This window comes from Neovison vison, chromosome 14 (assembly GCF_020171115.1).
Source record: "Neovison vison isolate M4711 chromosome 14, ASM_NN_V1, whole genome shotgun sequence".
NCBI classification, from domain to species: Eukaryota; Metazoa; Chordata; class Mammalia; order Carnivora; family Mustelidae; genus Neogale; species Neogale vison.
In genome coordinates this window covers 11740142-11764710 of record NC_058104.1, presented here as the reverse complement: position 1 = coordinate 11764710, position 24569 = coordinate 11740142, and the positions used below count along the sequence as shown (strand labels likewise).

Sequence of the window (24569 nt, the reverse complement as noted above, 5' to 3'; positions counted from 1 at the left end):
CTCTTTCCATTCTGGGCAGAAACTGCCTTTAAAACCTCATCAAACACCACGGCTACATACCTGTGCACACAAGGTCTCTGTTCAGGAAATCACGTTTTTTAGGAAATGAGGGGAAAAAAAGGGGAGACCCCAGTGAGCTGTTTCTAATCATCACCGGCTCTGAAAAGAATCTCACGATTCCTGTAAGTTCCCAAAGCAAGAGGCGCTTGGCTCGCGCACCGCAGCCTGTGCTGCGTGACTCGGCTGTCGCTTCCCGACTTTAAGACGGTGCAAATTTCACGTGGAGGGCAGCTAGAAAGAACTCAAAAATAAGGACAAGCATTAAATATTACGTAAGGTTTTCTTTTATTTAAAAGATCATTCACAAAATACCATATCCATAGATTTCCTTTCTGTCATATAGCTGAATGTGTGAAGTGTTTGGAATTCCGTTCTTACGTTTAAAAGTCAACCGGGTGGCCCAGAAGTTTAGATGATTTTGTTTTGTTCTTAATCTTTTCCCCACGGAAGATGTAAGTAGGTCATCTGAAAGCATCGGGTTTGACTACAACCACATAATGCATGTCTTTCGTAAGTTAAGTATTGGCGTCACACAAATGGTTCTTATTTCAGAAGCAGAGAAGGCAGGGGAAGGACGGACAGGAGAGAGAGTTCTGTAACTGCTGAGACCCCGGGACAGAGACGCGGCGGGGACGCACGGGGCTCTCCGTGCCCCCACCCCCCAGGCTCCAGCCGCCGGCCGGCCCCGAGCTGCTCCCCGCGGCCCAGAGCGGGACTGGGCGCTGCAGAACCGAGCTGTTCACACGCAGGCTTTCCAGCTCCAAAGCCACGGCCACCCCCTGCCCCCCACCAAGTGCCGAACTCACTGTGTGGGGACAAGCAGCTCTGCCCCCAAGAGGGGACCTGGCGGCTGCGAGCCACCCACCGGCTACCCGGACGTCCCTGTCTGCTCTGCATAGTAAAATCCTCAATTCATCAAGCGAAACAGTAAAGTGCCAGACTGTAGGCCCATTTTCATTATAAAATCCAGGGAAGCTGGGAAGCACAGGAGCTCGCTGCTACACCAAGGAACAGAGAGAAACACAAGGGAGAGATGCGGGCTCCACACACAGTGGGGACCAGAGGAGCGGCCGCGTCCACGCGGTCAGGGCAGCCTGGTGTGGCTCTGCCACCGCCGCCCTTCGGTCCCCCCAGAGCACCCTGGCCGGCAGAAAGGAGGGAACCGGCCCGCACAGTGTGAAGGCACCCCAGTGGGTGTGAACACAGCGGTGCGCTCGGCGGGTCCTCTCTGGCTCACCGCGCTGCTACCCCTTCTTCTGGGTCCCACGTTTGAGAGGAGAGCCTCTTCCGCTCGGGCCACCTACGCAGGGAGGGAGCAGCAGCGACAGGGCTGCTTATAAATAGGGGCAGGAGGGAATTTTCAAGGATCAACGGGTATTTTATCCTTGTTTTGGAAACAAGGTGCCTCAAATTCTGTGTATGTTGATCACAGCGGAATAAAAACGAGAAGCTATCCAATCTGTGACTTCCTCCCTGGTTTTTTTCTCCCCCCCCCTTGGAAGCCACAGCAATACAGAACTCAACATGCAGGTCAGGAGAGAAGCGCCGAGAAAACTCAAAGAAACAACCGGGTCTGGCCAGTGCGTCTAAAGTAAAGAGAGAAAGCACAGGAGAAGAACGGAGCAGCACCTCCAACCAGAGAACGCCCACGGGCGGCTGCCTTCGTCGCTCGGGAGACACTCGTGTGCGGGAAGGAGAGAGCACAGAAGGGAGAGAGGCAAGGAGTGGCAGAAACAAAAAGAAGGAAAGCACGAGACAGGCACTAGATAGGTTCAGCAAAGCCAAGAATGTACTAAAAACCACTTGTTAACTGCTGACATGCGCTCACAAGCTCTGAGTTTCCGTTGCATGAGGGGGACGGGGGTCAGGCGCAGGCACGGTGGCTGCAGGACCGCCGGCCCGGGGGGCTGGCCAGGCTGTGGTCTCGCGCTAACTCCCCCACACCCCACTCCCTCCCCGCCGCAAGCTCATTCTTGCTCCTTCTGAACGACTTCCTCTCTGGGCCTGGCTCCCCCGAAGATAGCAGAGTTGGGGTTGGCTACTTGGTTGAGGGGCGTTGCGACCGTTCGGGGCTTCAGCTGGAGCCGCGGCCTCTGTGCTCTTTCCTCTGCGGGAGAAAAGCCAACATGCTTTATCGAGAACGGACCCCCTTCCCCGTGCGGGTGAAATGGCCCGACTGAGGCCCCCCTGCCCCGACCTGGCCCGCTTTCTAACGAGCAAGCCAGCCGCGAAGACCTAGCGCACCCCAAACATTCTAGCAAAGGTCAGCTCGATTTAAGACGACGGGCTGGGCCACAGAAGCCACTGCCCGGGGCACGGGAAGGCCTGTGTAGGGGGGGGCGTACAGCCAGCACACCCCGGCTAGACACCCTCCCGGGAGGAAGCAGCGTCCTACCTTCTGTGGGTTCTCTGAAGTCCATGTTGGACCCTCGGAGGGGAGGGCCGTCTCTGAACCGACTCCCCATCGGGGGGCCCGTTCGCCGGTCACCGGGGCGACTCCCTCCCCTGCCTCCTAAGAAGTCATCCCTGAAGCCTGAGGAAGGAAGGGGACACTGCGTTACTTTCTCAGCTACTGACTCAGAGCTGCCCACGCAGCCGGTCTGGTCTGAAATTCTTTAGTTCGTCCAACATCGGCAGCTCCGGGGGCCTGCAGGGAGCCGCGCCTCCTCCCGAGTGCTGCAGAGCAGCCCGGCCGTGTGGAGAGGATTTTCTCCACAGGCTTTGACAGCCTCAACTTTTCTTTAGGTTCACATTTCACTGAACGACTTCCAGCTAGAGGGGGGTCGAGCTAAGCAGCCTTTTACTTATTTATTTTTGTTTTGTTTTATAAGGATTTTATTTATTTGACAGCGATCACAAGTAGGCAGAGAGGCAGAGAAAGAGGGAAAGAGGGAAGCAGGCTCCCCGCTGAGCAGAGAACCCGATGCGGGGCTCGATCCTGGGACTCTGGGATCATGACCAGAGCCAAAGGCAGACGCTTAATGACTGAGCCCCCAGGCACCCCTGGCATGTGTGTTTTGCAGCTAAGGTTGAACGAAGGCAATGCCTGGCTGCCTTGTTTCAGCTCAGAGTCTAAGTGTCCTTTCAATCTGGTCGGTGCTAGGTTTTCTGCTCTTCGGCACACTTCCCTGGCCACCGCACTGTTTTGAGCCGTGCCCGGCTGGAGCGTGGCAGGTTGCCCGGTCTTCGCAGCGCAAGGAGGCGGCCCTGCACCCCAGCCAGACAATGTGCGTTAAGGGGTCTTTCCAACACATCCACACCAGAAGGTCCGTGCTGATCGGCTGACAAAGCGCCGTGACCAGAGACTCTCAGGACTCGGACCCTGCTGCCTGCCCCGGGGCAATGGTCTGGTGTCTGCTCACCTGGGCTTCTCAGGGCTTTAACCCTAACGCCCTTGAACATGGAGAATACGATGTTTGCAAGGGTGGCCAAGGAACTGGGGAAGAGATCAAGTTACCCGAAACCCAGCTCAGAAACAGCCGGACAACATCAATTTCAACAAGAAATGAAAACGATTTCACACCGATTCGGGCCAACAGGAGCACTGAGATGGGGAAACACACTGGGAGGCACACAGCTGGGGTAAGAGTCTCTCCAGAATCCTTCGAAGCGCAGCTCCCAGTGTTGATGCAATGAGCACAAGTGGTATTCACACACTCAGCCTGACACTGTCCCCCAATAACCTAGGAAGTGCACCTTCCCGCGTGGGTACGAAGTCACGTCCCCGCACGAGTAACTCCTGCTACCAGCGTGCAACAGCGCCAGCTCCCACTCCCACCGACCAGACACACGACCGCTCCGTCCAGGAGCGCGAGAGGAAGAAACCGGCGCCAGTGACAGAATCTCTTCTGATAAGGAGCAGGGGAAGAGGATGAAGCTTAAAGCAAGGTCTGGCACTCAAGAATGCCTTTTCATTAAGTGTGGAGACAGGTTTTTTTAGGTGGCACAGCATTCATGAGACCCCTGTAAGGTTTTTTTTTTTTTTTTTTAAACAAAGTTTAGTTTAACCAGGCTACTTCTGGTGGTGGGACTTGATCTGCTTTCTTCTTTTTATTTTGTATTGCTTGAGTCTTTTTTTTTGTAACAAGCACGTTATGATTTTAAAAACAGCAACGTTCGGGGTACTTGGGTGGATCCCTAGGTTAAGCCTCTGCCTTCGGCTCAGGTCATGATCCCAGGACCCTAGGATCGAGCCCCAGGCAACGCGTCAGGCTCTCTGCTCAGCGGGGAGCCTGCTTCCTCCTCTCTCCCTGCCTGCTTCTCTGCCTGCTTGTAATCTGTCTCTTTCTCTGTCAAATAAATAAATAAAATCTTTAAAAAATAAAAAAGTAAATAAAAATAGCAACGTTCTTTTAAAGAGCAAAAAAGAAAAGATGCATTTTCACAAATAACGCATCTAGGCATTAACTCCACTGTGTGGGCACATGCGGTTTTTAAAACTTTTTTTTTTTTTTTAAGATTTTATTTATTTATTTGACAGACAGAGATCACAAGCAGGCAGAGAGGCAGGCAGAGAGAGAGGAGGAAGCAGGCTCCCTGCTGAGCAGAGAGCCCGACGCAGGACTCGATCCCAGGACCCTGAGATCATGACCTGAGCTGAAGGCACATGCGGTTTTAAAGACCACCAAAACCCTGCCGTGGGACACAGGCCCTGGCAGGTGTCGAGGTAGCCTCCGGCTGTGTTCTCAGCTTCCGACAGGAAAAATCCAACTAAGGCGACCGTTCCTTAGGTAAGCTCTACGCTTCCCCAGTCACAAGCTCGAGGGCTGTTCCACTAATACCCGTTTCCAGAAATCCAAAACCCACAGGTCCTAGACCACTACTCCTCAGGCCACTAACGGCTGCACCTGGACTGACTCTGCAAGCCCTCTGCTGCGTGTTTCAATCAGAGACCAGCTTATACGTAAAAGTACAGGTTTACTGGGTGAGACTGTATTTTTATGAATAAGCTCTTTTCTGATCGGCTATAAGAAACTGAGTTATGCAACAGATACAAGCAGTCATCTGTTTAGTTATAGTGGGACTGAAAAGAATTTTAAAGAATTCTGGTCTACACCAGCTTGTCCTACTTCCTCCCATACTCACCAAATACTTGACGCTGAATTTGGTTTGATGGGGGGAGGGGAGGGTGACAGGGTGGGTGGGGACCCCTATGTTATCTTAGACCCTGGAGAGCAGAACTCGCAGGAAAGATAACGGACTGGTTCCTCAGGGTTTTACCTTTCTACACAACTGCCATTTTTATTACCTGTGTGAGTTCTTTACTAAAAACAAAAACCACCACAACAAACAACATAAAGAGTTTAAGAAAATTTAGGAGATGAGCCCTTCCAAGCAGAGGCCCACATGCAAACTGACCTCATGAGGTGAGCCATGCCCCTCGGGTCGGTTAAGACAACGGTCCAGTGGATGCGGCCCACCAGGGAGGGAGCGGAGTTCCACGACTGCAACCATGTAAGAGGGGGCCACCAAGAATCACAGTGACCCGAGGCCTCCCGTAAGCTTCCAAAACCTCCGGACTATTCTGCAAGCAGTTCTGGAGGCAGGCGTGCTTCCGTGTGTCTGTGCACACCCGCGCCGCCCAGGGGGCTCCCGAGATGAAGGCCCGACGAGAACTGCAGGCGGAGGCACGGCGGAGCCACGGCAGAGCCACGGCAGAGCCGGGCCACGGCTCCGTGCACCCCGCCTACAGTGGGGAGCTTCTCCAGTCCTATCCCACACACTCCGCCGCCAACAGAGGCTTGGTGCACGCCTGGAGACCTTTCAGGAAAACATCACCTACACCATGAGCTAACAGAGTGGTCCGGCCAGGCTGCTCCCAGCAAGGCCACTGCAAAAGGTTAAGTGGCAATACTGTAAATGCTGATCCCGGAAAGGAAGTCATCCCGGGGGATCCCGCCCACCGCTAGATTCTCCAGGGTCACCCATTCCTGAGATACACACCAGAAAAGCTGAGGCTGTACCATTACCTTGCTGCACAAACACGGAAAAGTTCACCGGAAGATGACAACTCATGCGACGAGAGAGTCACAGGAGTTAAGAGAAGAGTTCTGGCCTCCAACAGAAACGAAACAAAACCGAAACGCCCCAGGCTTACAGAAGTATGGTCCATTCCCTCTCAGGGTTTTTACTAGTGTTTAAAAGCTCGCAAAAACCTATCAGACCCGTGAGACAGTTCTATTAGTAACCTCCGAGGGCCGTCACCAGCGGGCAAGCTTTACGTTCAAGTTACAGAAGAAGCAATCACCTCTGTCATCTGGTCCTCCTTTCCTGAATCCGAAGCCACCTTTATCTTGTTTTCTGCCTTCTGCAATGTCCACACGAAGTGACCGATCACCCAAGAGCTAATGGTAAGGGGAAAACAGTGTTAAGTACCGGCAAGAGAAAAACACCGCAACTTCTAACACGCACAGCAAAGCCGAAGATACTTACCGCACCGTCGTATGTCAAGGCTTCCTTAAGGGAATCCACCTCATCAAATTCTACATAGCAGAATCCTGCAAGAGAAACAAACCCCAATTTCCTCAAGGAACTCTGGGTGAAGGCAGGGGGGCTCCGTCTGGTCCACTTCCCCACTCTGGTGCAGCAGCGAGGGCACAGTGGACTAAGAGAGCCCAGAAGAGAGACTGGAACAGAAAATACCTGGCATTCCTTCTTCGTGTTTATGTTCTCTGAAATATCCGGCAGCTGGTTTTTTTTTTTAAGATTTTATTTATTTAGGCAGCTGTGTTTTTATAAAAAAACTTTCTTTTTATGAGTTTTAACCATCATCTTAAAACCTTTCCTGGGTCACTGTGAAGAGCTATTCGTTCTGACTTTTGAAGAACAGAACCCAACTGGGGCTTTGAGACACAGATCTCGAGGTCAATACCGAACGTGCTCTGAAGGAACAGGCTGAAGGTGCCTACAACTTACTCCTCAGGTGGCTAGTACAAAAGCTGTTCTCTAAAGCTAAAAACACACCCTCAGTGACAAGGGCATCCTCTGTGCGACGCTCACGGAGAAACAGACGGCCTGGGTCCGAGCGCGTGAGCCCAGTCTGTGCCCTGATGCCGGCTTCGGCCGTGAGACCGTAAACACAACATTGCAGGCAGAGGAAACCACACTTCCTCACGTCAACCCCTGCATTAGCTTCTCCCTCTCCACCCCCCCTCTTTCCAAGGCCCTTCCTTGCCACCGGGAGACTAACTCTGGGCTTAAGCACGCACCCCACCCCCATGGCTCACACCGCACCTGGGCCATGACTGCACCCCCCCTTCACAGCCCACTGGACCGCAAGTGCGCCCAAGACTTGGGTCCAAACTTGTCCTGTTCACCATCTGCTCACCAGTAACTTACAAAAGAACCCACTGCTTGGCTGGAGGGTCCCCACCATCCCCCCTAAGCGGATTCAATGTCTATAGCATTTGAGGAAACCACCCGCAAGCTCAAAGAGGCCAAAAAAGCCAGCTCACCCATCCCACCCTTCAGAGCGGCTGAAAGGGAGGGTAACCCTCTAGGAGACAAACTGAAACGTGCTTCTGCGGACTCACCCCAAAGGCTGCCCTCCCACCCCCCATCTCCCCTGAAGCCCGGAACTCCTGGTGCCTCTAGGAGGGACACTGGTGGCCTCACTTTCACAAGCTGATCGAACAGGTTTGTTTTCATTGTTCGGGCCATTCCTATCATAAGGCTTCAGGCTCTAAAGCCAAAAACTTTCAACATGATCCCAGTACTGCCTATACACAGAACTGCCCAGATGCGCGAAACCCCTGCTTCTCACACCTCTCCCTCGCCGGACATCACTCCGTACCTTCCCCGATGTTCTTCTGATCAATAAGGTAAGCCAAATGCTCTCGCCTCGTGCTCTCAGGGAGCGCGTCTCCCCTCAGGGGCTCTCGAACGCTCAGAGGTAATGCTCCTACGACTCTTCCTTCTTACTGCTTTCCCACTCGAGCGCCCCAAAGAGACTAATCTACAGACACTAACTTGATCGGAAATCTGAGCCAACCCTCTTCCACACACAAACTCCCAAGTCACCAATGTAGTGACAGTACGGATTAGGTTCTCTCCTGAATTCTATACAAATACCTAGATTACAGGAAAACTTCAAAGCAAAATGCCAGGAGTCGGGCCAAGGTGAAATGCACCTGCCAAGTCCTCCATTTCATCTGTTCATTTCCCTCCCAGGGACCTCCCTGACAGCACAGACAGCACAGCTGGGTCAGGCAAACAGCTGGCTGACTCGGCATACACATATGCCTATTTCTACAAATCAGAGCGCAAGTAAACATTTCCCCCCAAGTAGAACAGAAAGTCTAGGGGTTAAAGGGCCGTGTTTATTTCAGCTACTCGGACAAATATTTAAAACACTTTCATAACTGGAGCCCTCTGGTTCTCTAAGATTGTGGTTTTCAACCCTCCCTCTACAAAAATGCACAGTAAGAATTCCCCCAACTCACCTTTAAATTTGTCTGTATCTTTGTCTCTGACTAGCCGTACACTTCTTATGCTGAGATCCTTAAAGATAGCATCTATGTCGCCCTGAACTGTATTAAAAGGTAGATTTCCTACATATGCTGTGTAGGGGGGCTCTGTGGGCAGCTCCTTCTGGCTGCGGGAACCATGGCCACCAGCACTGCCGCGGGACCTGGAGGGGAAACAGACAGGATTCAAGTCTACTCGCCCCCGAGCAGGGAACAGGGACAATGTCTTCGGCTCAGCCACACCACCCAGGAAACCGCTCCACTGGAACATACGACAGCGGCGTGAAATTATGAGAGTATCCCAAAATATCCTCCATGACCAGGGGCCTATTGGTGACAGAAATGTCCATGGAAGCAGGGAACCTAGATAAACACACATTTCCCTGCAAATACGAAGAGAATGTACCCCCAGCGTGGCTGGTTACGTGGACTCCGTGTCTACAAACGGTTTACATCCTAAAATCTTCGCAAACGCCCTCCCTCGTGCCTGGTCGTCCTCATCCAGGCCGAAGCGAATGGCCCAGAGTTGGGGCACTGTGTTCAGGAAGGATCTCTAGAGCCGCCGTGACCCACACAGAACACACGCGCTTCTTGCTACCGTCACGCTGTGACCAATACAGCCTAATGAAAACCCGAGCTGCTGTACATCAAGTGCTACGTACATACACGCTCCACCACTGCCCGACCGATCCTCAAGGGCGTACTACGAATCCATTTAACCCTCAATGCCATCCCACCCCTCCCCCCGTAACAAGAAAGGGTGAGGTGTCTACGGTTACGGGCCTCAAAAGTGGCAAAGGCAGGAGGCGAACTCGACCACAGCTCCTCGCTCATCTGTAGAGGTTCTGGTTTGAATCCCAGCTCGGCCACAAACTCACTTCACCATCTGACCTTAAGGAGTTACCCCATTTCTCTAAGCTTTGTTTATTTGTAAAACTGGGTTAGTATTAGGTAACGCTAACGAACAAAGCTTAGTTACTGCGAGGTACAGATTATGGTGCCTCATACCTGGCTCACGGCACACACGGCCGGAGCAACAGTCACCCCGTCATCCACACCTACAGCCCGAGGCTCAAAATGTCCCACAGACACGGAAGCAGCAGCTGGGGCCAGTGTACATTCGTCAGGCCCACAGGACGTCCGCGATCCAGAGTGAACCCAGCATAAACCAGGGACTGGGTGACAACACGGTCAGTGCAGGGGTTGCCGGGCAGGGCTGTCTGTGCTCCTGTGCATGTGCAGGGTGGACACAGGAACTGTGTTTTCTCCTCCCTCCGCCAAAGACTGATTTAAGAGACTGACTCCCTGCGGGGCTCAATCTCCTGACCCTGAGACGAGGACCTGAAGGGAAACCAAGGGGCGGAGACCCAAGCAACTGCGCCACCCAGACCCCCGGAGCTGTATTTTCCGATCAGTTTCGCTGTAAACGTAAAACTGCTGTAAAACAGTCCATAAAATGAATGAAGGGGAAGGGGAGCTCTTCCTTATGTCAGTAAGAATGTCAACGCATAAAAGTAGGAGTCATGTAAGAAGAAAACCACCACTCTGGGGGTGCCTAGGCTCAGCTGACTAAGCATCAGACTTCGGCTCAGGTCACAATCTCTGGGTCCTGAGCCCCGCGTCGGGCTCTGCGCTCAGCGCGGAGTCTGCCTGAACCTCGCCCTCTGCTCTCCCCTTCTTGTGCCCACTCTCAAGTAATAACTCTAAAGACAGAAAGAAAGAAGGAGAAGGAAGGAAGGAAGGAAAAGGAAAGGAAAGAAAAGGAAGAAAAGGAAAGGAAAGGAAAAGAAAAAGAAAACCATTCCTCTGTACCCACTACCGCAGCGGGGCTGATTCAGGCAAGGCTCATCAATGGCCCGAGCTGTCCGTGTGCCCTGTATTCTGGCACGGATCATGACCGACAAGAAAGGCAGGGGGACCAATGAAACATGACAACCAATGCTACATGTCAGCTTTGATTCTGGAACAAACAGCTCTAAAAAAAAAAAGCAGACGGAGATCTGGATACGGCACGTACAGACACCACGGCTTCCATGCTCCATCTGCAGGGAGCGGCGGCCGGCAGGCCAGTGAGAACCGCCCTGCTCTCCCGAGCGCCCCGGAGGCTTCAACACGAAGGAGGCTCGCCTAAAGATAAAGCGAACTCAAACCCTGTCACTCTAACAGTGTCCACTGTGAGTCGGAAAATGTTCTTAACGTGCGAACGTTCACAGGAGGGAAAAAAATTCAAAAGAGGGAGGTGGCGTTTTCTTTTTATGGAGACATTTAAGTATTTTAAAGGAATCTCCTCACAACAAAGACCTGCTCAAAGTCGTCCTTTCTATAGGGCAAGCACCGGTACAAGTCATGGAAAGTAACTTAGCTTTTGATCCACAGTTTGCTAGAAATATCATGAAATTCCCCATCTTTCCTCATAAATATTATTCTTTAAGACCCGTTTTTAGCAGCACCAACTCATGACCAAATCATGACAGAGTTTAGTGACTCAGAACTCTGCTCCTTCCAGTTAAGAAATCCGGTTTTGTTTTCCAGAGAACTGCATTCCACTGGCTCCCGCTCCCACCCCATGAAGTTTAGTAAATCGACTTATTTTTGCACCTCCGTACTCTTTGCAACACCACTGTTCTTTTCTCGGTGATCTTAAGCCCTAAAATACTTTTTAAAATTGAGAGCGAGCGAGGCAGAAGCAAGCTCCCTGCTGAGAAAGGAGATTGATGTGGGGGGCTCAGTTCTGGGACTCGGGGATCATGACCTGAGCTGAAGGCAAGTGCTTAACTGGCAAGCCACCCGGCGCCCCTGTATTTTCTTCTTTTTAAAGATTTATTTACTAGAGAAAGAGAGCAAGAGCGTGCACAGGTGTGCGGGCGCACACACGCGGAGGGAGATGCAGGGAATCCCAAGCAGCCCCCCCTGCTGAATGCGGGACCCAGCATGGGGCTCGATCCCGTGACCCCGAGATCATGCTCTGAGCTGACATCAAGAGTTGGCTGCTTAACCTACTGAGCCACCGAGGTGCCCCTAAACGCTAAAATATTTTCAGTAAGACACCTTTGAGACTGAACATGGAGTATGTAAGCTACGGTGTTAAGTATAGACATTTGGAAAACCATCAAAACACAGGATGAGGGCGCCTGGGTGGCTCAGTGGGTTAAGCCGCTGCCTTCGGCTCAGGTCATGATCTCAGGGTCCTGGGATCGAGTCCCGCATCGGGCTCCCTGCTCAGCAGGGAGCCTGCTTCCTCCTCTCTCTCTCTGCCTGCCTCTCTGCCTATTTGTGATCTCTGTCAAATAAATAAATAAAATCTTTTAAAAAAAAAAAAAAAAAAAAAAACACAGGATGAATCATACTTTTAATAACCTTAAATTCATTTATTCAACATTTACTAAACACCCGGCAGAAAAGTCCCCTGTCCTCAAGCAGCTCACAAGTGAGCAGGACATATAAACACAAGTAACAGCACACACGCCGGCGTGTTTGTGTATATACGTGTGTGCGCGCACACACGGCCGACAGCTACAATGATTTTTTAAAAATTTAAGGGGAGGGGAGCCTGGGTGGCTCAGTGGGTTAAGCCTCTGCCTTCGGCTCAGGTCATGATCTCAGGGTCCTGCTTCCTCCTCTCTCTCTGCCTGCCTCTCTGCCTACTTGGGATCTTTGTCTGTCAAATAAATAAAAAAAAAAAAAAAAGAAAAGAAAAGAAAAAGAAAAAAGAGAAGTGGAACTCTACAGTGTGCCAGCAACCTGAGCAACAAGAGTGACAGAGACAAAGCAGAGAGCACATGTGCAGGTCACGAAAGGGTCCAGCCTGGTGGCAGCCCACAGAATAAAAAAACCCCAACGCCAGGAAATCCTGAGCTTAAAGTCCTAAGATACCTAAGATCCTCTAACTGAACAAGCTAGGTTACACGAAAACACTTTCTAGAACAGGTTAAAAATAACAGGGAGAGAAGAGTCATGTGAGCTTTAAGGTGGCGGAACACCTCTTCCAAATCACCGCGCTGCCTCAGTTTGCTGGTCTGTAACTGACAAATACTTCCAATCTTTATTTTATAAAGTTTAAAACTGACCATAAAAACACCTCATAAATCCTGAATGCTTTATAAAAGTTTAATAACAACACTGAAACGTTACAGGAAGTCTAAACACGCCCAAGGCCACGCTGCTCCGGTAGAAACAGATGAACTGCGGCAGCAGGCCACAGCCGCCCCCCACCTCCCCTCTGGTCTGCTCTGCAAACCCTGGCCCTATCACACTCCGCCCTCCACTCCCCAACCATCCTCCCTGCTCACCGCTGCTTCCCACTACCCCTCAGGCAGGCCACTGCTTTTGAAAACAACATATGCAAGTTTTAAGGTAAATTACATCCTTAGCAACTCAGGGAATCTAACTTTTAACTCCGAGTCTGACTGAAAATCTTGAGAGACAAATCCCTCTTCTTCACTCAAACTGGCTAAAATCTGGACAATGCCTACGAAGTACAGAGCACAGTAGAGGGCTCACAGCTCAGAGTCCCTGCCCCGAAGGAGCTGATGCTTCCACTGAGGGGGTCCAGGCACCTGGAAAGGAGAAACCACATCCCGAACAAGGACAGCAGGTCATTCGGAAGACACCCCGGGAGCAGTCGATTCGGCCGCTCCCGAGCACACGGGGAAATACTGAACTCTTCACGAGACTCTAACTGCGGACAGACTCCTCCTCCAGGAGGAGGAGAGGAGGACAGTCAGGCCAGGAGAGCCTGGAGGGAGAAGGGACTGGAGAAAGGAGCACGGAGAGTATCAGGGCTGGGATGAGATCCAGTAAGGAGATGCGAGAAGGAAAAGGAAGTGCCCCAGACTGACTGCCCCAGTAAGAAAGATCAGGAAAAAGGGAGGACTCACGCTAAGCTCTTCTCTGGGAGAGGAATCTATAAACCTCTCTAGCGGCCTTTATGAGCTACACAGAACTTAAGCCCTGTTGCTGCCACTCTTGAAAACTCAAGACCAGTGCCAAGATACCCAGTACAGAGCATTAACTCTCTCTGGGATTTGCAACGTCAGGCGTCCTCCTGTTACCTCTAGGTCAGGGACACCGCGCTGGTGGAGCTGACAACAGCCCTGCTCTTGCGTGCGCCATCCAGAGAACGCTTGACACTGTCCACACGTGGCACCACGCGGGACCTTATATAAAAAAGTCACAAGCCTGTGCGGCTCAGTCGGTTAAGCATCCTGACTCTTGATCTCAGCTTGGGTCTTGATCCCAGGGTCCTGAGTTCCAGCCCGTTGCTGGGCTTTAAAAAAAAAAAAAGGGGGGGAAAAAAATCACAAACACTACAAGTAAGAACAAAACCCAGTAAACATGCGTAAAAAGAATAAAATAGTATTTTTTTGAGAACTCGGTTTCTAGAAAATAACCAAAAATGGTTGAACTCTGAAAAGCCAAGGCCTCATTTCACATACACTGATTTATCTTCCCTATCACTAACATCTTACATTAGGAGGATACACTGATTAAAATCACTGAACCCCGATCAAAACTCTACTAACTAAAGTTCTTTATTCACATCCTTACTTCTCGAGCTCATCCTGTAGTACTTGCAGATGACATGACCTTTTAGTTGTAGCTTAGGTTTTCAAAAACTAGCCCGATGCAGCACAGATGTAAAGCACATTATTTTTATTTTATTAAAAAGTACATCTCCCGGGGCACCTGGGTGGCTCAGTGGGTTAAAGCCTCTGCCTTCAGCTCAGGTCATGATCCCAGGGTTCTGGGACAGAGCCCCGAATCGGGCTCTCTGCTCAACAGGGAGCCTGCTTCCCTTCCTCTCTCTCTGCCTACTTGTGATCTCTGTCAAATAAATAAAATCTTAAAAAAACCCCAAACATCTCCCTCTGCTAAACGTATGCATTCTCCAAGGCCCCCATTTAGCATTCACGATTAAACCCCTTTAAGCTGATAGCCGGCATTACTACAGGACAGGCATGAGTGCCTCTGAAGATTTCTGATCAACCCTGGGGGCAGGGGCAGATCAGTGGTGGCACCCTGTTTCAAGGACTCTTTTCTACTGTGAAAAGATGTTTTCATAAATCAGTCTCATCTTAAAAAAAAAAAAAAAAAAAAAAAAAAAGCCTTGCAGGGAAATCCAAAGTGGTTCTAAGGCAGGAATTTGGTTTTATCTTCAGAACTATTACAGTCTCTGGTACTCAGCACGGGTGGGAGGCATGAAGACACAGACCTAGCAGCTACTCTTAGGATCACAAATAACTTCTTCCACTAATATGGGTTATTGTATTTGGAAAAAGATCTAAAATGTAAGAGAGTTACATGTATTTAGATGACTTCTTTTTTTTTTTTAGATTTTTTTTATTTGACAGAGAGAAATCACAAGTAGGCAGAGAGGCAGGCAGAGAGAGGGAGGAGGAAGCAGGCTCCCCGCAAAGCAGAGAGCCCGACGTGGGGCTCGATCCCAGGACCCCAGGATCATGACCTGAGCCGAAGGCAGAGGCTTTAACCCACTGAGCCACCCAGGTGCCCCTAGATGACTTCTTTAATTAGGTACTTAAGTGATTTCTTTCTTCTTCTTCTTTTTTTTTTTTTTTAAGACTTGATCCATTTATTTGAGAATGCACAGACAAGAGAAGCAACTCCCTGCTCGGCCAAGAGCTGTGCACGAGGCTCCACGCCACCACCCTGAGATCATCACCTGAGCCGAAGGCAGAGGCTCAAGCAAATGAGCCGCCGTACTTCAGTGTTTGTCAGAAACATTTCTGGCTGTGACCAAGATGACTAAAGACACGTACACATACACGCCCGACGGTGAACTAACTGTACAAATAACGAGGAGTGTGCCCAACAGCACGGCTGCACTCGTGGGCTAACACTCACGGTTCTCTTCCGGTTCATCTGTAAGAAAAGCTTGTCAGGACTCCCAGGAAACTGACCTCATCAACTACCACCAGGACAGGACGGGCAGTTTGAAAGCCTTGTAATAAGAGAACCACGAACACAAGGGGGACTTCTGCTTTACATGGTCTTTTAGGAAATTTTCCTACTAGGCAAAAAGGCACTTATCACAATGTAATAAAATCTTGGACTCCCACACATCAGTGAAAGCAAATAAATGGGTTATTAATTTAGTAACTTGACATGTGCAAAAGCTTATTCAATCCAAGGTTCCAGATTTTTCAGAGGAAATAAAAACTCAAACCTCAAGCTGTTTATTGGTCCTCAGAGAATACCGCCACAAAAAACATCTGTCTTGAAGCTATGATGTAAACTATTTCTATGGATTAGTTTGTACTAAGCCAAGAATTCTTTTTTTCTAAATTTGAATGCTTATCTGAGACCAGACATTCCACATACTACCAGCTCCAATTTGTTCTGAAGAAAACTTCACATTTTCATGTGATGGTCAATTTTATATGATCTACAGGTTTCATTCATTCATTCATTTGGAAGATTTTATCGATCTGACAGAGAGAGACCACGAGAGAGTGAACAGAAGGAGGGGGAGTGGGAGAGGGAGAAGCAGGCTTCCCACCAAGTAGGGAGCCCGACACAGGGCTCGATCCCAAGACCCTCGGACCATGACCCGAGCTGAAGGCAGACGCTTAACGACGGAGCCACTGAGACGCCCCACGTTTCAATTATTTAGAGAAGTACAAAGTGCCACAGACAGAGCACCAGTTAAAAGGTAGAATTCAAAGGCATACAAAACTACCAGTTCTTCTCTTCTCTACTTACTATCTGAAAAACCACGAATACAACATTGTATGTTAATTATACTTCAAAAAAAAATTAGAAACTTCATATTAAGTTACTTGCACTAAAACATATGTATTATGATGAATACTTAGTATTTACTAGTAAGTATTTCTGCTAATAACAAATTTAACTTCTAGCTTCCTTACACATGAGAAGCTGCTAGAATCGAATGCTTTGGGGCACTTGGGTGGCTCAGGTCATGATCTCAGGGTCCTGGATCAAGACCCACATCCGGCTCTCTGCCTGGCGGGGAGCCTGCTTCCTCCTCTCTCTCTCTCTCTCTCTGCCTACCCATGATCTCTGTTCAATAAATAAAATCTTTAAAAAAAAAAAAAATCAAATGCTTTCAAAGGGCCCCGAAAAAAGCTACACACACACTCCTACTTCATAGGAACCTATCAGGAGATTGTAGTGGGCCCTGCAACCAAATGCTATGCGCAAACTTTTGCTTCTGATTCAAACAAATCGGTTGTACACCAAAATGTATCAGCTAATTAAGAGAAATCAAAACATTTGGGTGCCTGGGTGGCTCAGTGGGTTAAGCCGCTGCCTTCAGCTCAGGTCATGATCTCAGGGTCCTGGGATCGAGGCCAGCATCGGGCTCTCTGCTCAGCAGGGAGCCTGCTTCCTCCTCTCTCTCAGCCTGCTTGTGATCTCGCTCTGTCAAATAAATAAAATAAAATCTTAAAAACAAAACAAAACAAAACAAAACAAAAAACATTTACTGGGAAGTTTTTGGATGTGAAAATATTGTGGTCACATTTTTTTTTTTTTTAAAGATTTTATTTATTTATTTGACAGAGACAGATCACAAGTAGGCAGAGAGGCAGGCAGAGAGAGAGAGAGGAGGAAGCAGGCTCCCTGTTGAACAGAGAGCCCGATGCGGGACTCGATCCCAGGACCCTGAGACCATGACCCGAGCCGAAGGCAGCGGCTTAACCCACTGAGCCACCCAGGCGCCCTTGTGGTCACATTTTAATAAAAAGATTATCTGAGAGAGAGAGAGAGAGATCACAAGTAGGCAGAGAGAGAGGGAGAAGCAGGCTCCCCGCTGAGCAGAGCCCGATGTGGGGCTCGATCCCAGGATGCTGAGATCATGACCTGAGCAGAAGGTAGAGAGGCTCAACCCAATGAGCCACCCAGGCGCCCCAGTGGTCACATTTTCTAGAGTCTGTACTTTGAAGCTCATCCTGTAGTACTTGCAGATGAAATGAAACGTGATGTCTAAGATGTACCTGAAAACAATCCAGAAGTGTGCGGCAGGAAGGAGGCGCGCGGAAGTACAGATGAGATACAAGTGGTCACTCTATAAAGCGGGTCCAGGCACACAAAGTGTGTCATTACACTGGACTCTACTTTTGTGCTTTAAATGCTCCGTAATCAGATTTCTGCAGATTCAAAAACGCCAACTCTATGAAATAATTCTTGAGGCAACTGTGCAAAACTGAGTATGAACTGGGCGACAGAAACGCTGGTGGTTAGAAAGAGACCCCTGGGCAGCTTGAAATGTGTGTGCAGGTTTAGAAGTACTTTAAGGCAGAATGACAGGATGCTGTGACTGGCTTGAAAGTCCTCTGTCCCCTCCCCACAATGGGGAAGTCAGATGAAAACAGGAACAGCCAAAAAGGTTTATTAAGTTAAATGAATGGAAATGAATGAAGAGGTGCTTAATGGGTTTCTGTTCGGGGATGGTGAGAAAGGTCTGGGACCAGTGGTGGCAATGACACAGCATGGGGAGTGTCACTGTAGGCATTAGGGTCAGCGAACTGTACACTTGGAAATGGTCACGGACGCCTGGGTGGCTCAGTCGGCTGGGTTTCCAACTCCTGATTTCCAATCGGGGCACGGTATCCGGTCGGGAGACTCAGCCTCACACCGGGCTCCAGAGCTCTGGGTTCCGCACCACCACCCCTTCCCTCCCTTTGCTTGTGCTCTAAAACGAATGAATCAAAAATCTCCAAAAAAAAAGAAAGGAAGGAAGGAAAAGAAATGCAATGATTATGTCCAGGAAAACACTCATGCAAGTGAGTTACAAGCTGAACTAGCTCTTCCTTTTGTGGACACCATTTTTACCTGAAGACCTAAACGATGGTTATTCAGACTTTGATATCAGGCTGACATTTTCTTTTCTCTAAAAGATTTATTTGAAACAGAGAGTGAGAGCGCACAAGCAGGGGGAGCAGCAGAGGGAGAGGAACAAGCAGACTCCCCACTGAGCTTGGAGGCCGATGTTAGGCTCAATCCCAGGACCTTGAGACCATGACCAGGTACCCGAGCCACTGAGACAGACACAGTCTTGAAAATGAAGTGAATCTGTCACTTCAAAGAAGACTAATAGTATCTGTTACCAATGATAAAATGCAGACTGGGCTTTTAGGCAAAAAAATAAAGTTTTAGAAAACTTGTTGGGGCGCCTGGGTGGCTCAGTGGGTTAAAGCCCCTGCCTTCGGCTCAGGTCATGATCCCAGGGTCCTGGGATTGAGCCCGCATCGGGCTCTCTACTCAGCAGGGAGCCTGCTTCCTCCTCTCTCTCTGCCTGCCTCTCTGCCTACTTGTGATCTCTGCCTGTCAAATAAATAAATAAATCTTAAAAAAAAAAAAAGAGAAAACTTGTATTCATCAGCATAAGCTTGACAACCTCACAATACCTGTAATTTCTGATGATATCAATGGATCAATGGTGATATTAATAAACATGATTTTTGATGCTCTATAATGAAATGTGCCAACAGCTGAAGATCGGCGTCACCCCGTAACAACCAACCCATCACGCTGCAAATCACGCACTTGTGAAGAATCCCCCTGGACTATGCCCTGTGTGCCCTATCCCGAAATACAAGGTTTAACCGGAGATGCTGTGTCTTCAACGGAGTCCCAGCGTATCGGAACACATCCAAGGGGTCCCAGCAAGAACGTTTCAGAGGGGCGTCTGGGTGGCTCAGGCATTAAGCGTCTGCCTTCCGCTCGGGTCAGGGTCCCAGCGTCCTGGGACCGAGCCCCATTTGGGAGCCTGCTTCTCTCTCTCCAGCTCCCCCATGGTTGTGTTCCCTCTCTCACTCTGTCATAAATAGGTAAAATTTTAAAAAAAAAAAATGTGGAAAACTTCAAAGAACCAAGGACATTCAATTTAAAAAGACAACTTAGGTCTTACTGTTGTTAAGTTCTATCAAAATCAAGCAATTACTTACGTCGTGGCCCGAGTATGCAGGTCGAACCAGCTGTACAAATGGACTGCAGAGGTACGACATGCTCTCCCACCCACCCCTCTCTTCTAGTTCTAGGAGAAGCTGGAGACTGGAAGGGGGGTGGGTGTCTAAACTTGGACTGCTACCCCTTCCCCACCAATGTCTTAACATGGTCCAAGTTTCTTTTTTTTTTTTTTTTTAAAGATTTTATTTAGGGCTCCTGGGTGGCTCAGTGGGTTAAGCCGCTGCCTTCGGCTCAGGTCATGATCTCAGAGTCCTGGGATCGAATCCCGCATTGGGCTCTCTGCTCAGCAGGGAGCCTGCTTCCCCCTCTCTCTCTCTGCCTGCCTCTCTGCCTACTTGTGATTTCTCTGTCAAATAAATAAATAAAATCTTTAAAAAAAAAATAAAGATTTTATTTATTTGACAGACAGAGATCACAAGTAGGCAGAGAGGCAGGCAGAGAGAGAGGAGGAAGCAGGCTCCCCGCAGAGCAGAGAGCCCGATGCGGGGCTCGATCCCAGGACGCTGGGATCCTGACCTGAGCCGAAGGCAGAGGCTTTAACCCACTGAGCCACCCAGGTGCCCCATGGTCCAAGTTTCTGGGAAGGCTACTTGCTTGAACTTGCATCACAGCCTCCCAGAACACTAAAGGTTAATTTCAAAACAGAAATATACTAACAAAGTTTTTAGGAATCTCAGAAGCACTTACACTAAATATTCCAAGCATAAATTGTGTAAGAAACCAGTAACATACAAGAACGAATTACTCAGCTAGCATTCATTTATAATACAGTACGCTACTCATAAGATGCTTTATACCTATGAACTGAATAGATTTTGCTTACTTGGCTTTAGGAATGCAGCCAGGAAAGTAAAAATTCACTCGTTAACGCAACAGAAATTTTCCCATTCTTACTGATGCAAGGGAAGTATTTTAAGAACTAAAAAAATTATAGATTTTTAGTAAAATTCATAATTTATAAAAAATTATAAACCAAGAGCTAAGATTTAATAAGCATACCGGACGCCATGCTGCATGCTTGAGATATCTCACTGAATATTCCTGATACCCTCAGAGGAGTTTCTATCTTACATGTGGGGAAAATGAGGCTCAGAGAGGTAAAGGAACTTGTTCCACATCTCACAGCTAGTATGTGGTTCAAGGCTCAGCTGACACCTGACCTCTGTCCTCTCTGCCTGATTCTAATCCAAATCTAGGCCTTTCCCCCAAACTGTGTCAGAGGCTCTTGGTAAAGCCAAGTATTTCATAGAAGATAATGACTTAGACTCAAGCACTGGGAGATCAGGGACTGGAGAGGAGGAGGACAATAACCCCAAACCACTTGTCATTTGGTGGGCAAACAGGATTTTAAAAATAAGCTTTTAAATACTTTCATGAATTCTACTATGATCCATGCAAATAGTTACTGTTTTTATAGACTGCTTTCTTCCCCTTTTTAGTCTTAAGATATGCTTAGAAATTTAGGCGGAGATGCCAAGCTTAAGTCTAAGAAGACTCAAAAGCTAGAATTCCAATCCCCCTCCCCCCAACCTGGAACTTGATGAAGAATACTTAAACGTGTAGTTTTACCTCTTTTCAGAAGGTACCATTTCCAGCAATTTCAATTCTTGCTACCTCCAAGTTCCACTGATTCTCAGAACTGATGGTTTTATTTTTTTTATTTTTTTAAAAGATTTTATTTATTTATTTGACAGAGAGAGATCACAAGCAGGCAGAGAGAGGAGGAAGCCCGATGCGGGCCTCGATCCCAGGACCCTGAGATCATGACCTGAGCTGAAGGCAGCGGCTTAACCCCTCAGCCACCCAGGTGCCCAGAACTGATGGTTTTAGATGGGAGCACTCAAAAGCGTGTTGTAGTCAGCAATGTAAACACTAGTACTCTCTACTTTACCACCAATGGCAAATGCAGAATTAAAACCCAGGAAAGAAAATTTAGCAAACTGCAGAACAAAGTACACTCCAGATGTAGTACAGTTAGCTACATTAATTTGGAATTCTGATTGGACTTGTTTTTCGGCAAGCAATGCAGTCTCCAGGTCTCTCTCTGGCTGCCAGGGACATGCCTCTGTAAGTGGAGAAAATTAAGCAGTAGCTTAACCCTGCTTCCTGACAACAGCACTGATTACTACATACGACTACAAAACAAACTTACAGGGAATGTATAATTATTAAAACCAAGTTTTTTGTTATGACCATGTACTTCAGACCTGCGATTCCCTTCGTCTGTGACCCAAGTGGCTTAGAATTGAGACCTCTTACTCAGCTAAGGTGTTTCAGACTAGAGGGAAGGTGTCTTGGTATCAAAGTACCAAAAACAGCAATGCAAAAGACTGGCTTTCCAGAAGGGACAATCTTCTAAAATGCCTAAGCATAAGCAGAGAGCATGGAGACATCTGCGGATGTGAAACATAATGCATGTAACGGTAGACATGATCACTGAAGGTTATCAACTAGCCTACCATCTTGCTAAATTTCAGAAAAACCTGTAACTTAGTAACTCCAGATCTAACGAAATTAAAATTAACGTTGACACTGGAAAAGGAAGCTTCAGCTCAGGCCACACAGCGGCATGTTTGGTCGTCTGTGAAGTTTCTGGACCCGCTCCAGACACTGTTTACATCAACACACAAATTCACCAATAGGTTTTTAGAACAACTTTTAGGAATCTGAGTGGTATTTCCCGTGTAGTTTTACATGGATTTGAAGTCAAGCGGAAAGCTCCAACAAGATCGGACGTGAAGAGCTTTAACAGTCAAGTGACTTCTTATCAGAAAGTTTAGGACAGGGTGCCTGGGTGGCTCAGTGGGTTAAGCCGCTGCCTTCGGCTCAGGTCATGATCTCAGGGTCCTGGGATCGAGTCCCGCATCGGGCTCTCTGCTCTGCGGGGAGCCTGCTTCCTCCTCTCCCTCTCTCTGCCTGCCTGTCTGCCTGCTTGTGATCTCTGTCTGTCAAATAAATAAATAAAATCTTAAAAAAAAAAAAAAAAAAGTTTAGGACATGTAGGGGCGCCTGGGTGGCTCAGTGGGTTAAGCCTCTGCCTCTGGCTCAGGTCATGATCCCAGGATCCTGGGATCGAGGCCTGCATTGGGCTCTCTGCTCAGCGGGGAGCCTGCTTCCCTTTCTCTCTCTCTGCCTGCCTCTGCCTACTTGTGATCTCTGTCCGTCAAATAAATAAATAAAATCTTAAAAAAAAAATAAAATAGAAAATAAAAGAAAGTAAGTTTAGGACATGCAGAGTGCCTAGCTATTTTCCCACTGGAGTACATCTGGACACAGGGCTAGTATCTTTTACTTGTCTTCTGATGTTTCTAACAAAGAGCAAAGCAAGAGAATTTCGACCACTTGATATCGTTTCAAGGCAACCCAACTGTCAAAACGTGACATCCACTGAAAGTCGGCCTCAAACACCTGAAGTCATCGGAACAGCTGGCAAGTCTGTCAAAAGGCAGAGTAAGGGGAAAAAAGAAAAGAAAACAAACAAGCAAAAAAAACCCCCAAAAAAAAAACCCCACCCAAACTCCAAAACCCAGATTCAGTATACTATGACTAACTTATTGTAGTCCCAAACCCAACTAAAACTCCTTGGATCTGCCTTCAATCAAACCAAACCCCTCTGTTTAAGAGTTTTCCTGGGCACTTCCAAATGTTTCTTGGAACTGGAAAACAGAACAAAAAAATCCCAGTTATTAAGTTTCAAGATGACTTAGCTGCAAATTTCACGTCTAGAAACATACCCCAAAGGCAAGTTCTTTTACATGTCATCCGACATCTATTTCTTTTTTTTTTATTAGCAAATAAAATATTCTTTGAAAAGAACAGGTGGCTCCACCTTCCCGGACTCCCATGTTCCAGGGTCATTAATACCAGGTACACTCCGGCACCCGAACAGCCTTTGTCTGAGCCAGTCCCAAACCAAGGTTTTAAAAGATCACTCTTCACCGAACAAAGATACTTTTCGGATTGAAAACCCAGGAGACCGGACACCTCAGTAGGTCCTATTGTGGGGTTATCCTGGGAAAGGAATCCTTTCTGGCAAAGTACACAATGGCCAAGTGTGTCCTTCACCAACAGGAAGATGCTTAAGAGCCCATCTCCTGAATTCTGTAGAAGGGAACTTGTATTTAAAAAAAAAAAAAAATCGCGCAAAACCCAGCGTGGAAACGAGGTATCTCCATTATATATTGTCTGTATACGACCCAAGTCAGAACGAGGCTTAACTGCGATTCCTTCCCCAGGTCAGAAAAGGAGAAACTGGGGAGAAATGAGAGATTTTCCGCCGGGAAGCACGGAGCACCTGTCACTAAGGGACCCTGACCCAAGACACAGCAGAAGAGGAAATCCGACTGTGTGTTTTCCTTTGCTCGGTGTCCCCCTCTCCCGGCGCCAATCGGGCCATTCCCGAGCGCTAGCCGCCAAACCCCGGCCTCGCGCGTCAGGGAAGGGAGGCACCCCTCGCCCTCCCGACCTTACCCCGTCCGCGGGCCTCCCGGCGAAGCGGGCCGGGGAGCTGGCAGGGCAGACCGACCGCCGGAGGCCGCGACTCCGACCGCGACCGGAGCGGGCCCGGCGCCGGCCCCCACCCCGCGCTGCAGCAGAGCCCCGCGCGGGCCCTGCCGTCCTGGGGGATGGGGATGGGAGCGGGAGCCCGTCCTCCCGGGCGCTCGGGGCCACTGCGGCCTGGCCCTGCGGCCGAGGCAGGGCCGAGACGACCCGGCGGCCGCGGCGGGACACACGGGGACGACCTGGGCCGCGAGCAAGACGCGGGGGAGCCTAACCGCCGCCGCCCCCTCCCAGAGCGCGCCATTTCCAGGCCCCGGCCCCGCCGGCGCCTCTCCCAGGCCTCCGCGGGCCCTGCCGAGCCCCCCGGCCGCCCGCCGCCCCCGGTGAGCGCGGGAAGGCCGCCGCCCCGGGGTCCCCGACTCCGCCCGCCCCCCGCGCCCGGCCGGGGCCCGCGCACGCCCGCCTTACCCTCTGCCGCCGCCGAAGCTGCTGTAGGCCCGATCGTCGTAGGTATCGAAGTCCGCCATTTGCCGTCTCCGCTCCGAGAGGAACCAGGGTGAGCGAGGAAGGACCCCGCAATATAACTCCCCCCGC

The 24569-nt window shown here is 49.4% G+C and overlaps 1 protein-coding gene across 1 annotated transcript; it reads right to left on the bottom strand.

Moving 5' to 3' along the window:
• Positions 1-321: 321 nt before the first annotated feature.
• EIF4H (eukaryotic translation initiation factor 4H) lies at positions 322-24569 on the bottom strand. The gene is made up of 6 exons (XM_044234204.1): positions 24444-24569; positions 8502-8689; positions 6493-6557; positions 6308-6404; positions 2456-2593; positions 322-2167 (listed from the first exon to the last, which is right to left on the bottom strand). The coding sequence occupies exons 1-6, from the start codon at positions 24500-24502 to the stop codon at positions 2028-2030; spliced, it is 687 nt and encodes a 228-aa protein (XP_044090139.1). The 5' UTR covers positions 24503-24569; the 3' UTR covers positions 322-2027.

Bases quoted from the DNA above. Each gene is read 5' to 3' on its own strand.
- EIF4H (XM_044234204.1), bottom strand. From the start codon at position 24,502: ATGGCGGACTTCGATACCTACGACGATCGGGCCTACAGCAGCTTCGGC. The intron at 8,690-24,443 runs GTAAGGCGGGCG...TTTCCCCTCCAG, and splicing joins AGCTTCGGCGGCGGCAGAGG to GTCCCGCGGCAGTGCTGGTG. The intron at 2,594-6,307 runs GTGATTGCTTCT...TTCCTTCCTCAG, and splicing joins AGGAGGACCAGATGACAGAG to GCTTCAGGGATGACTTCTTA.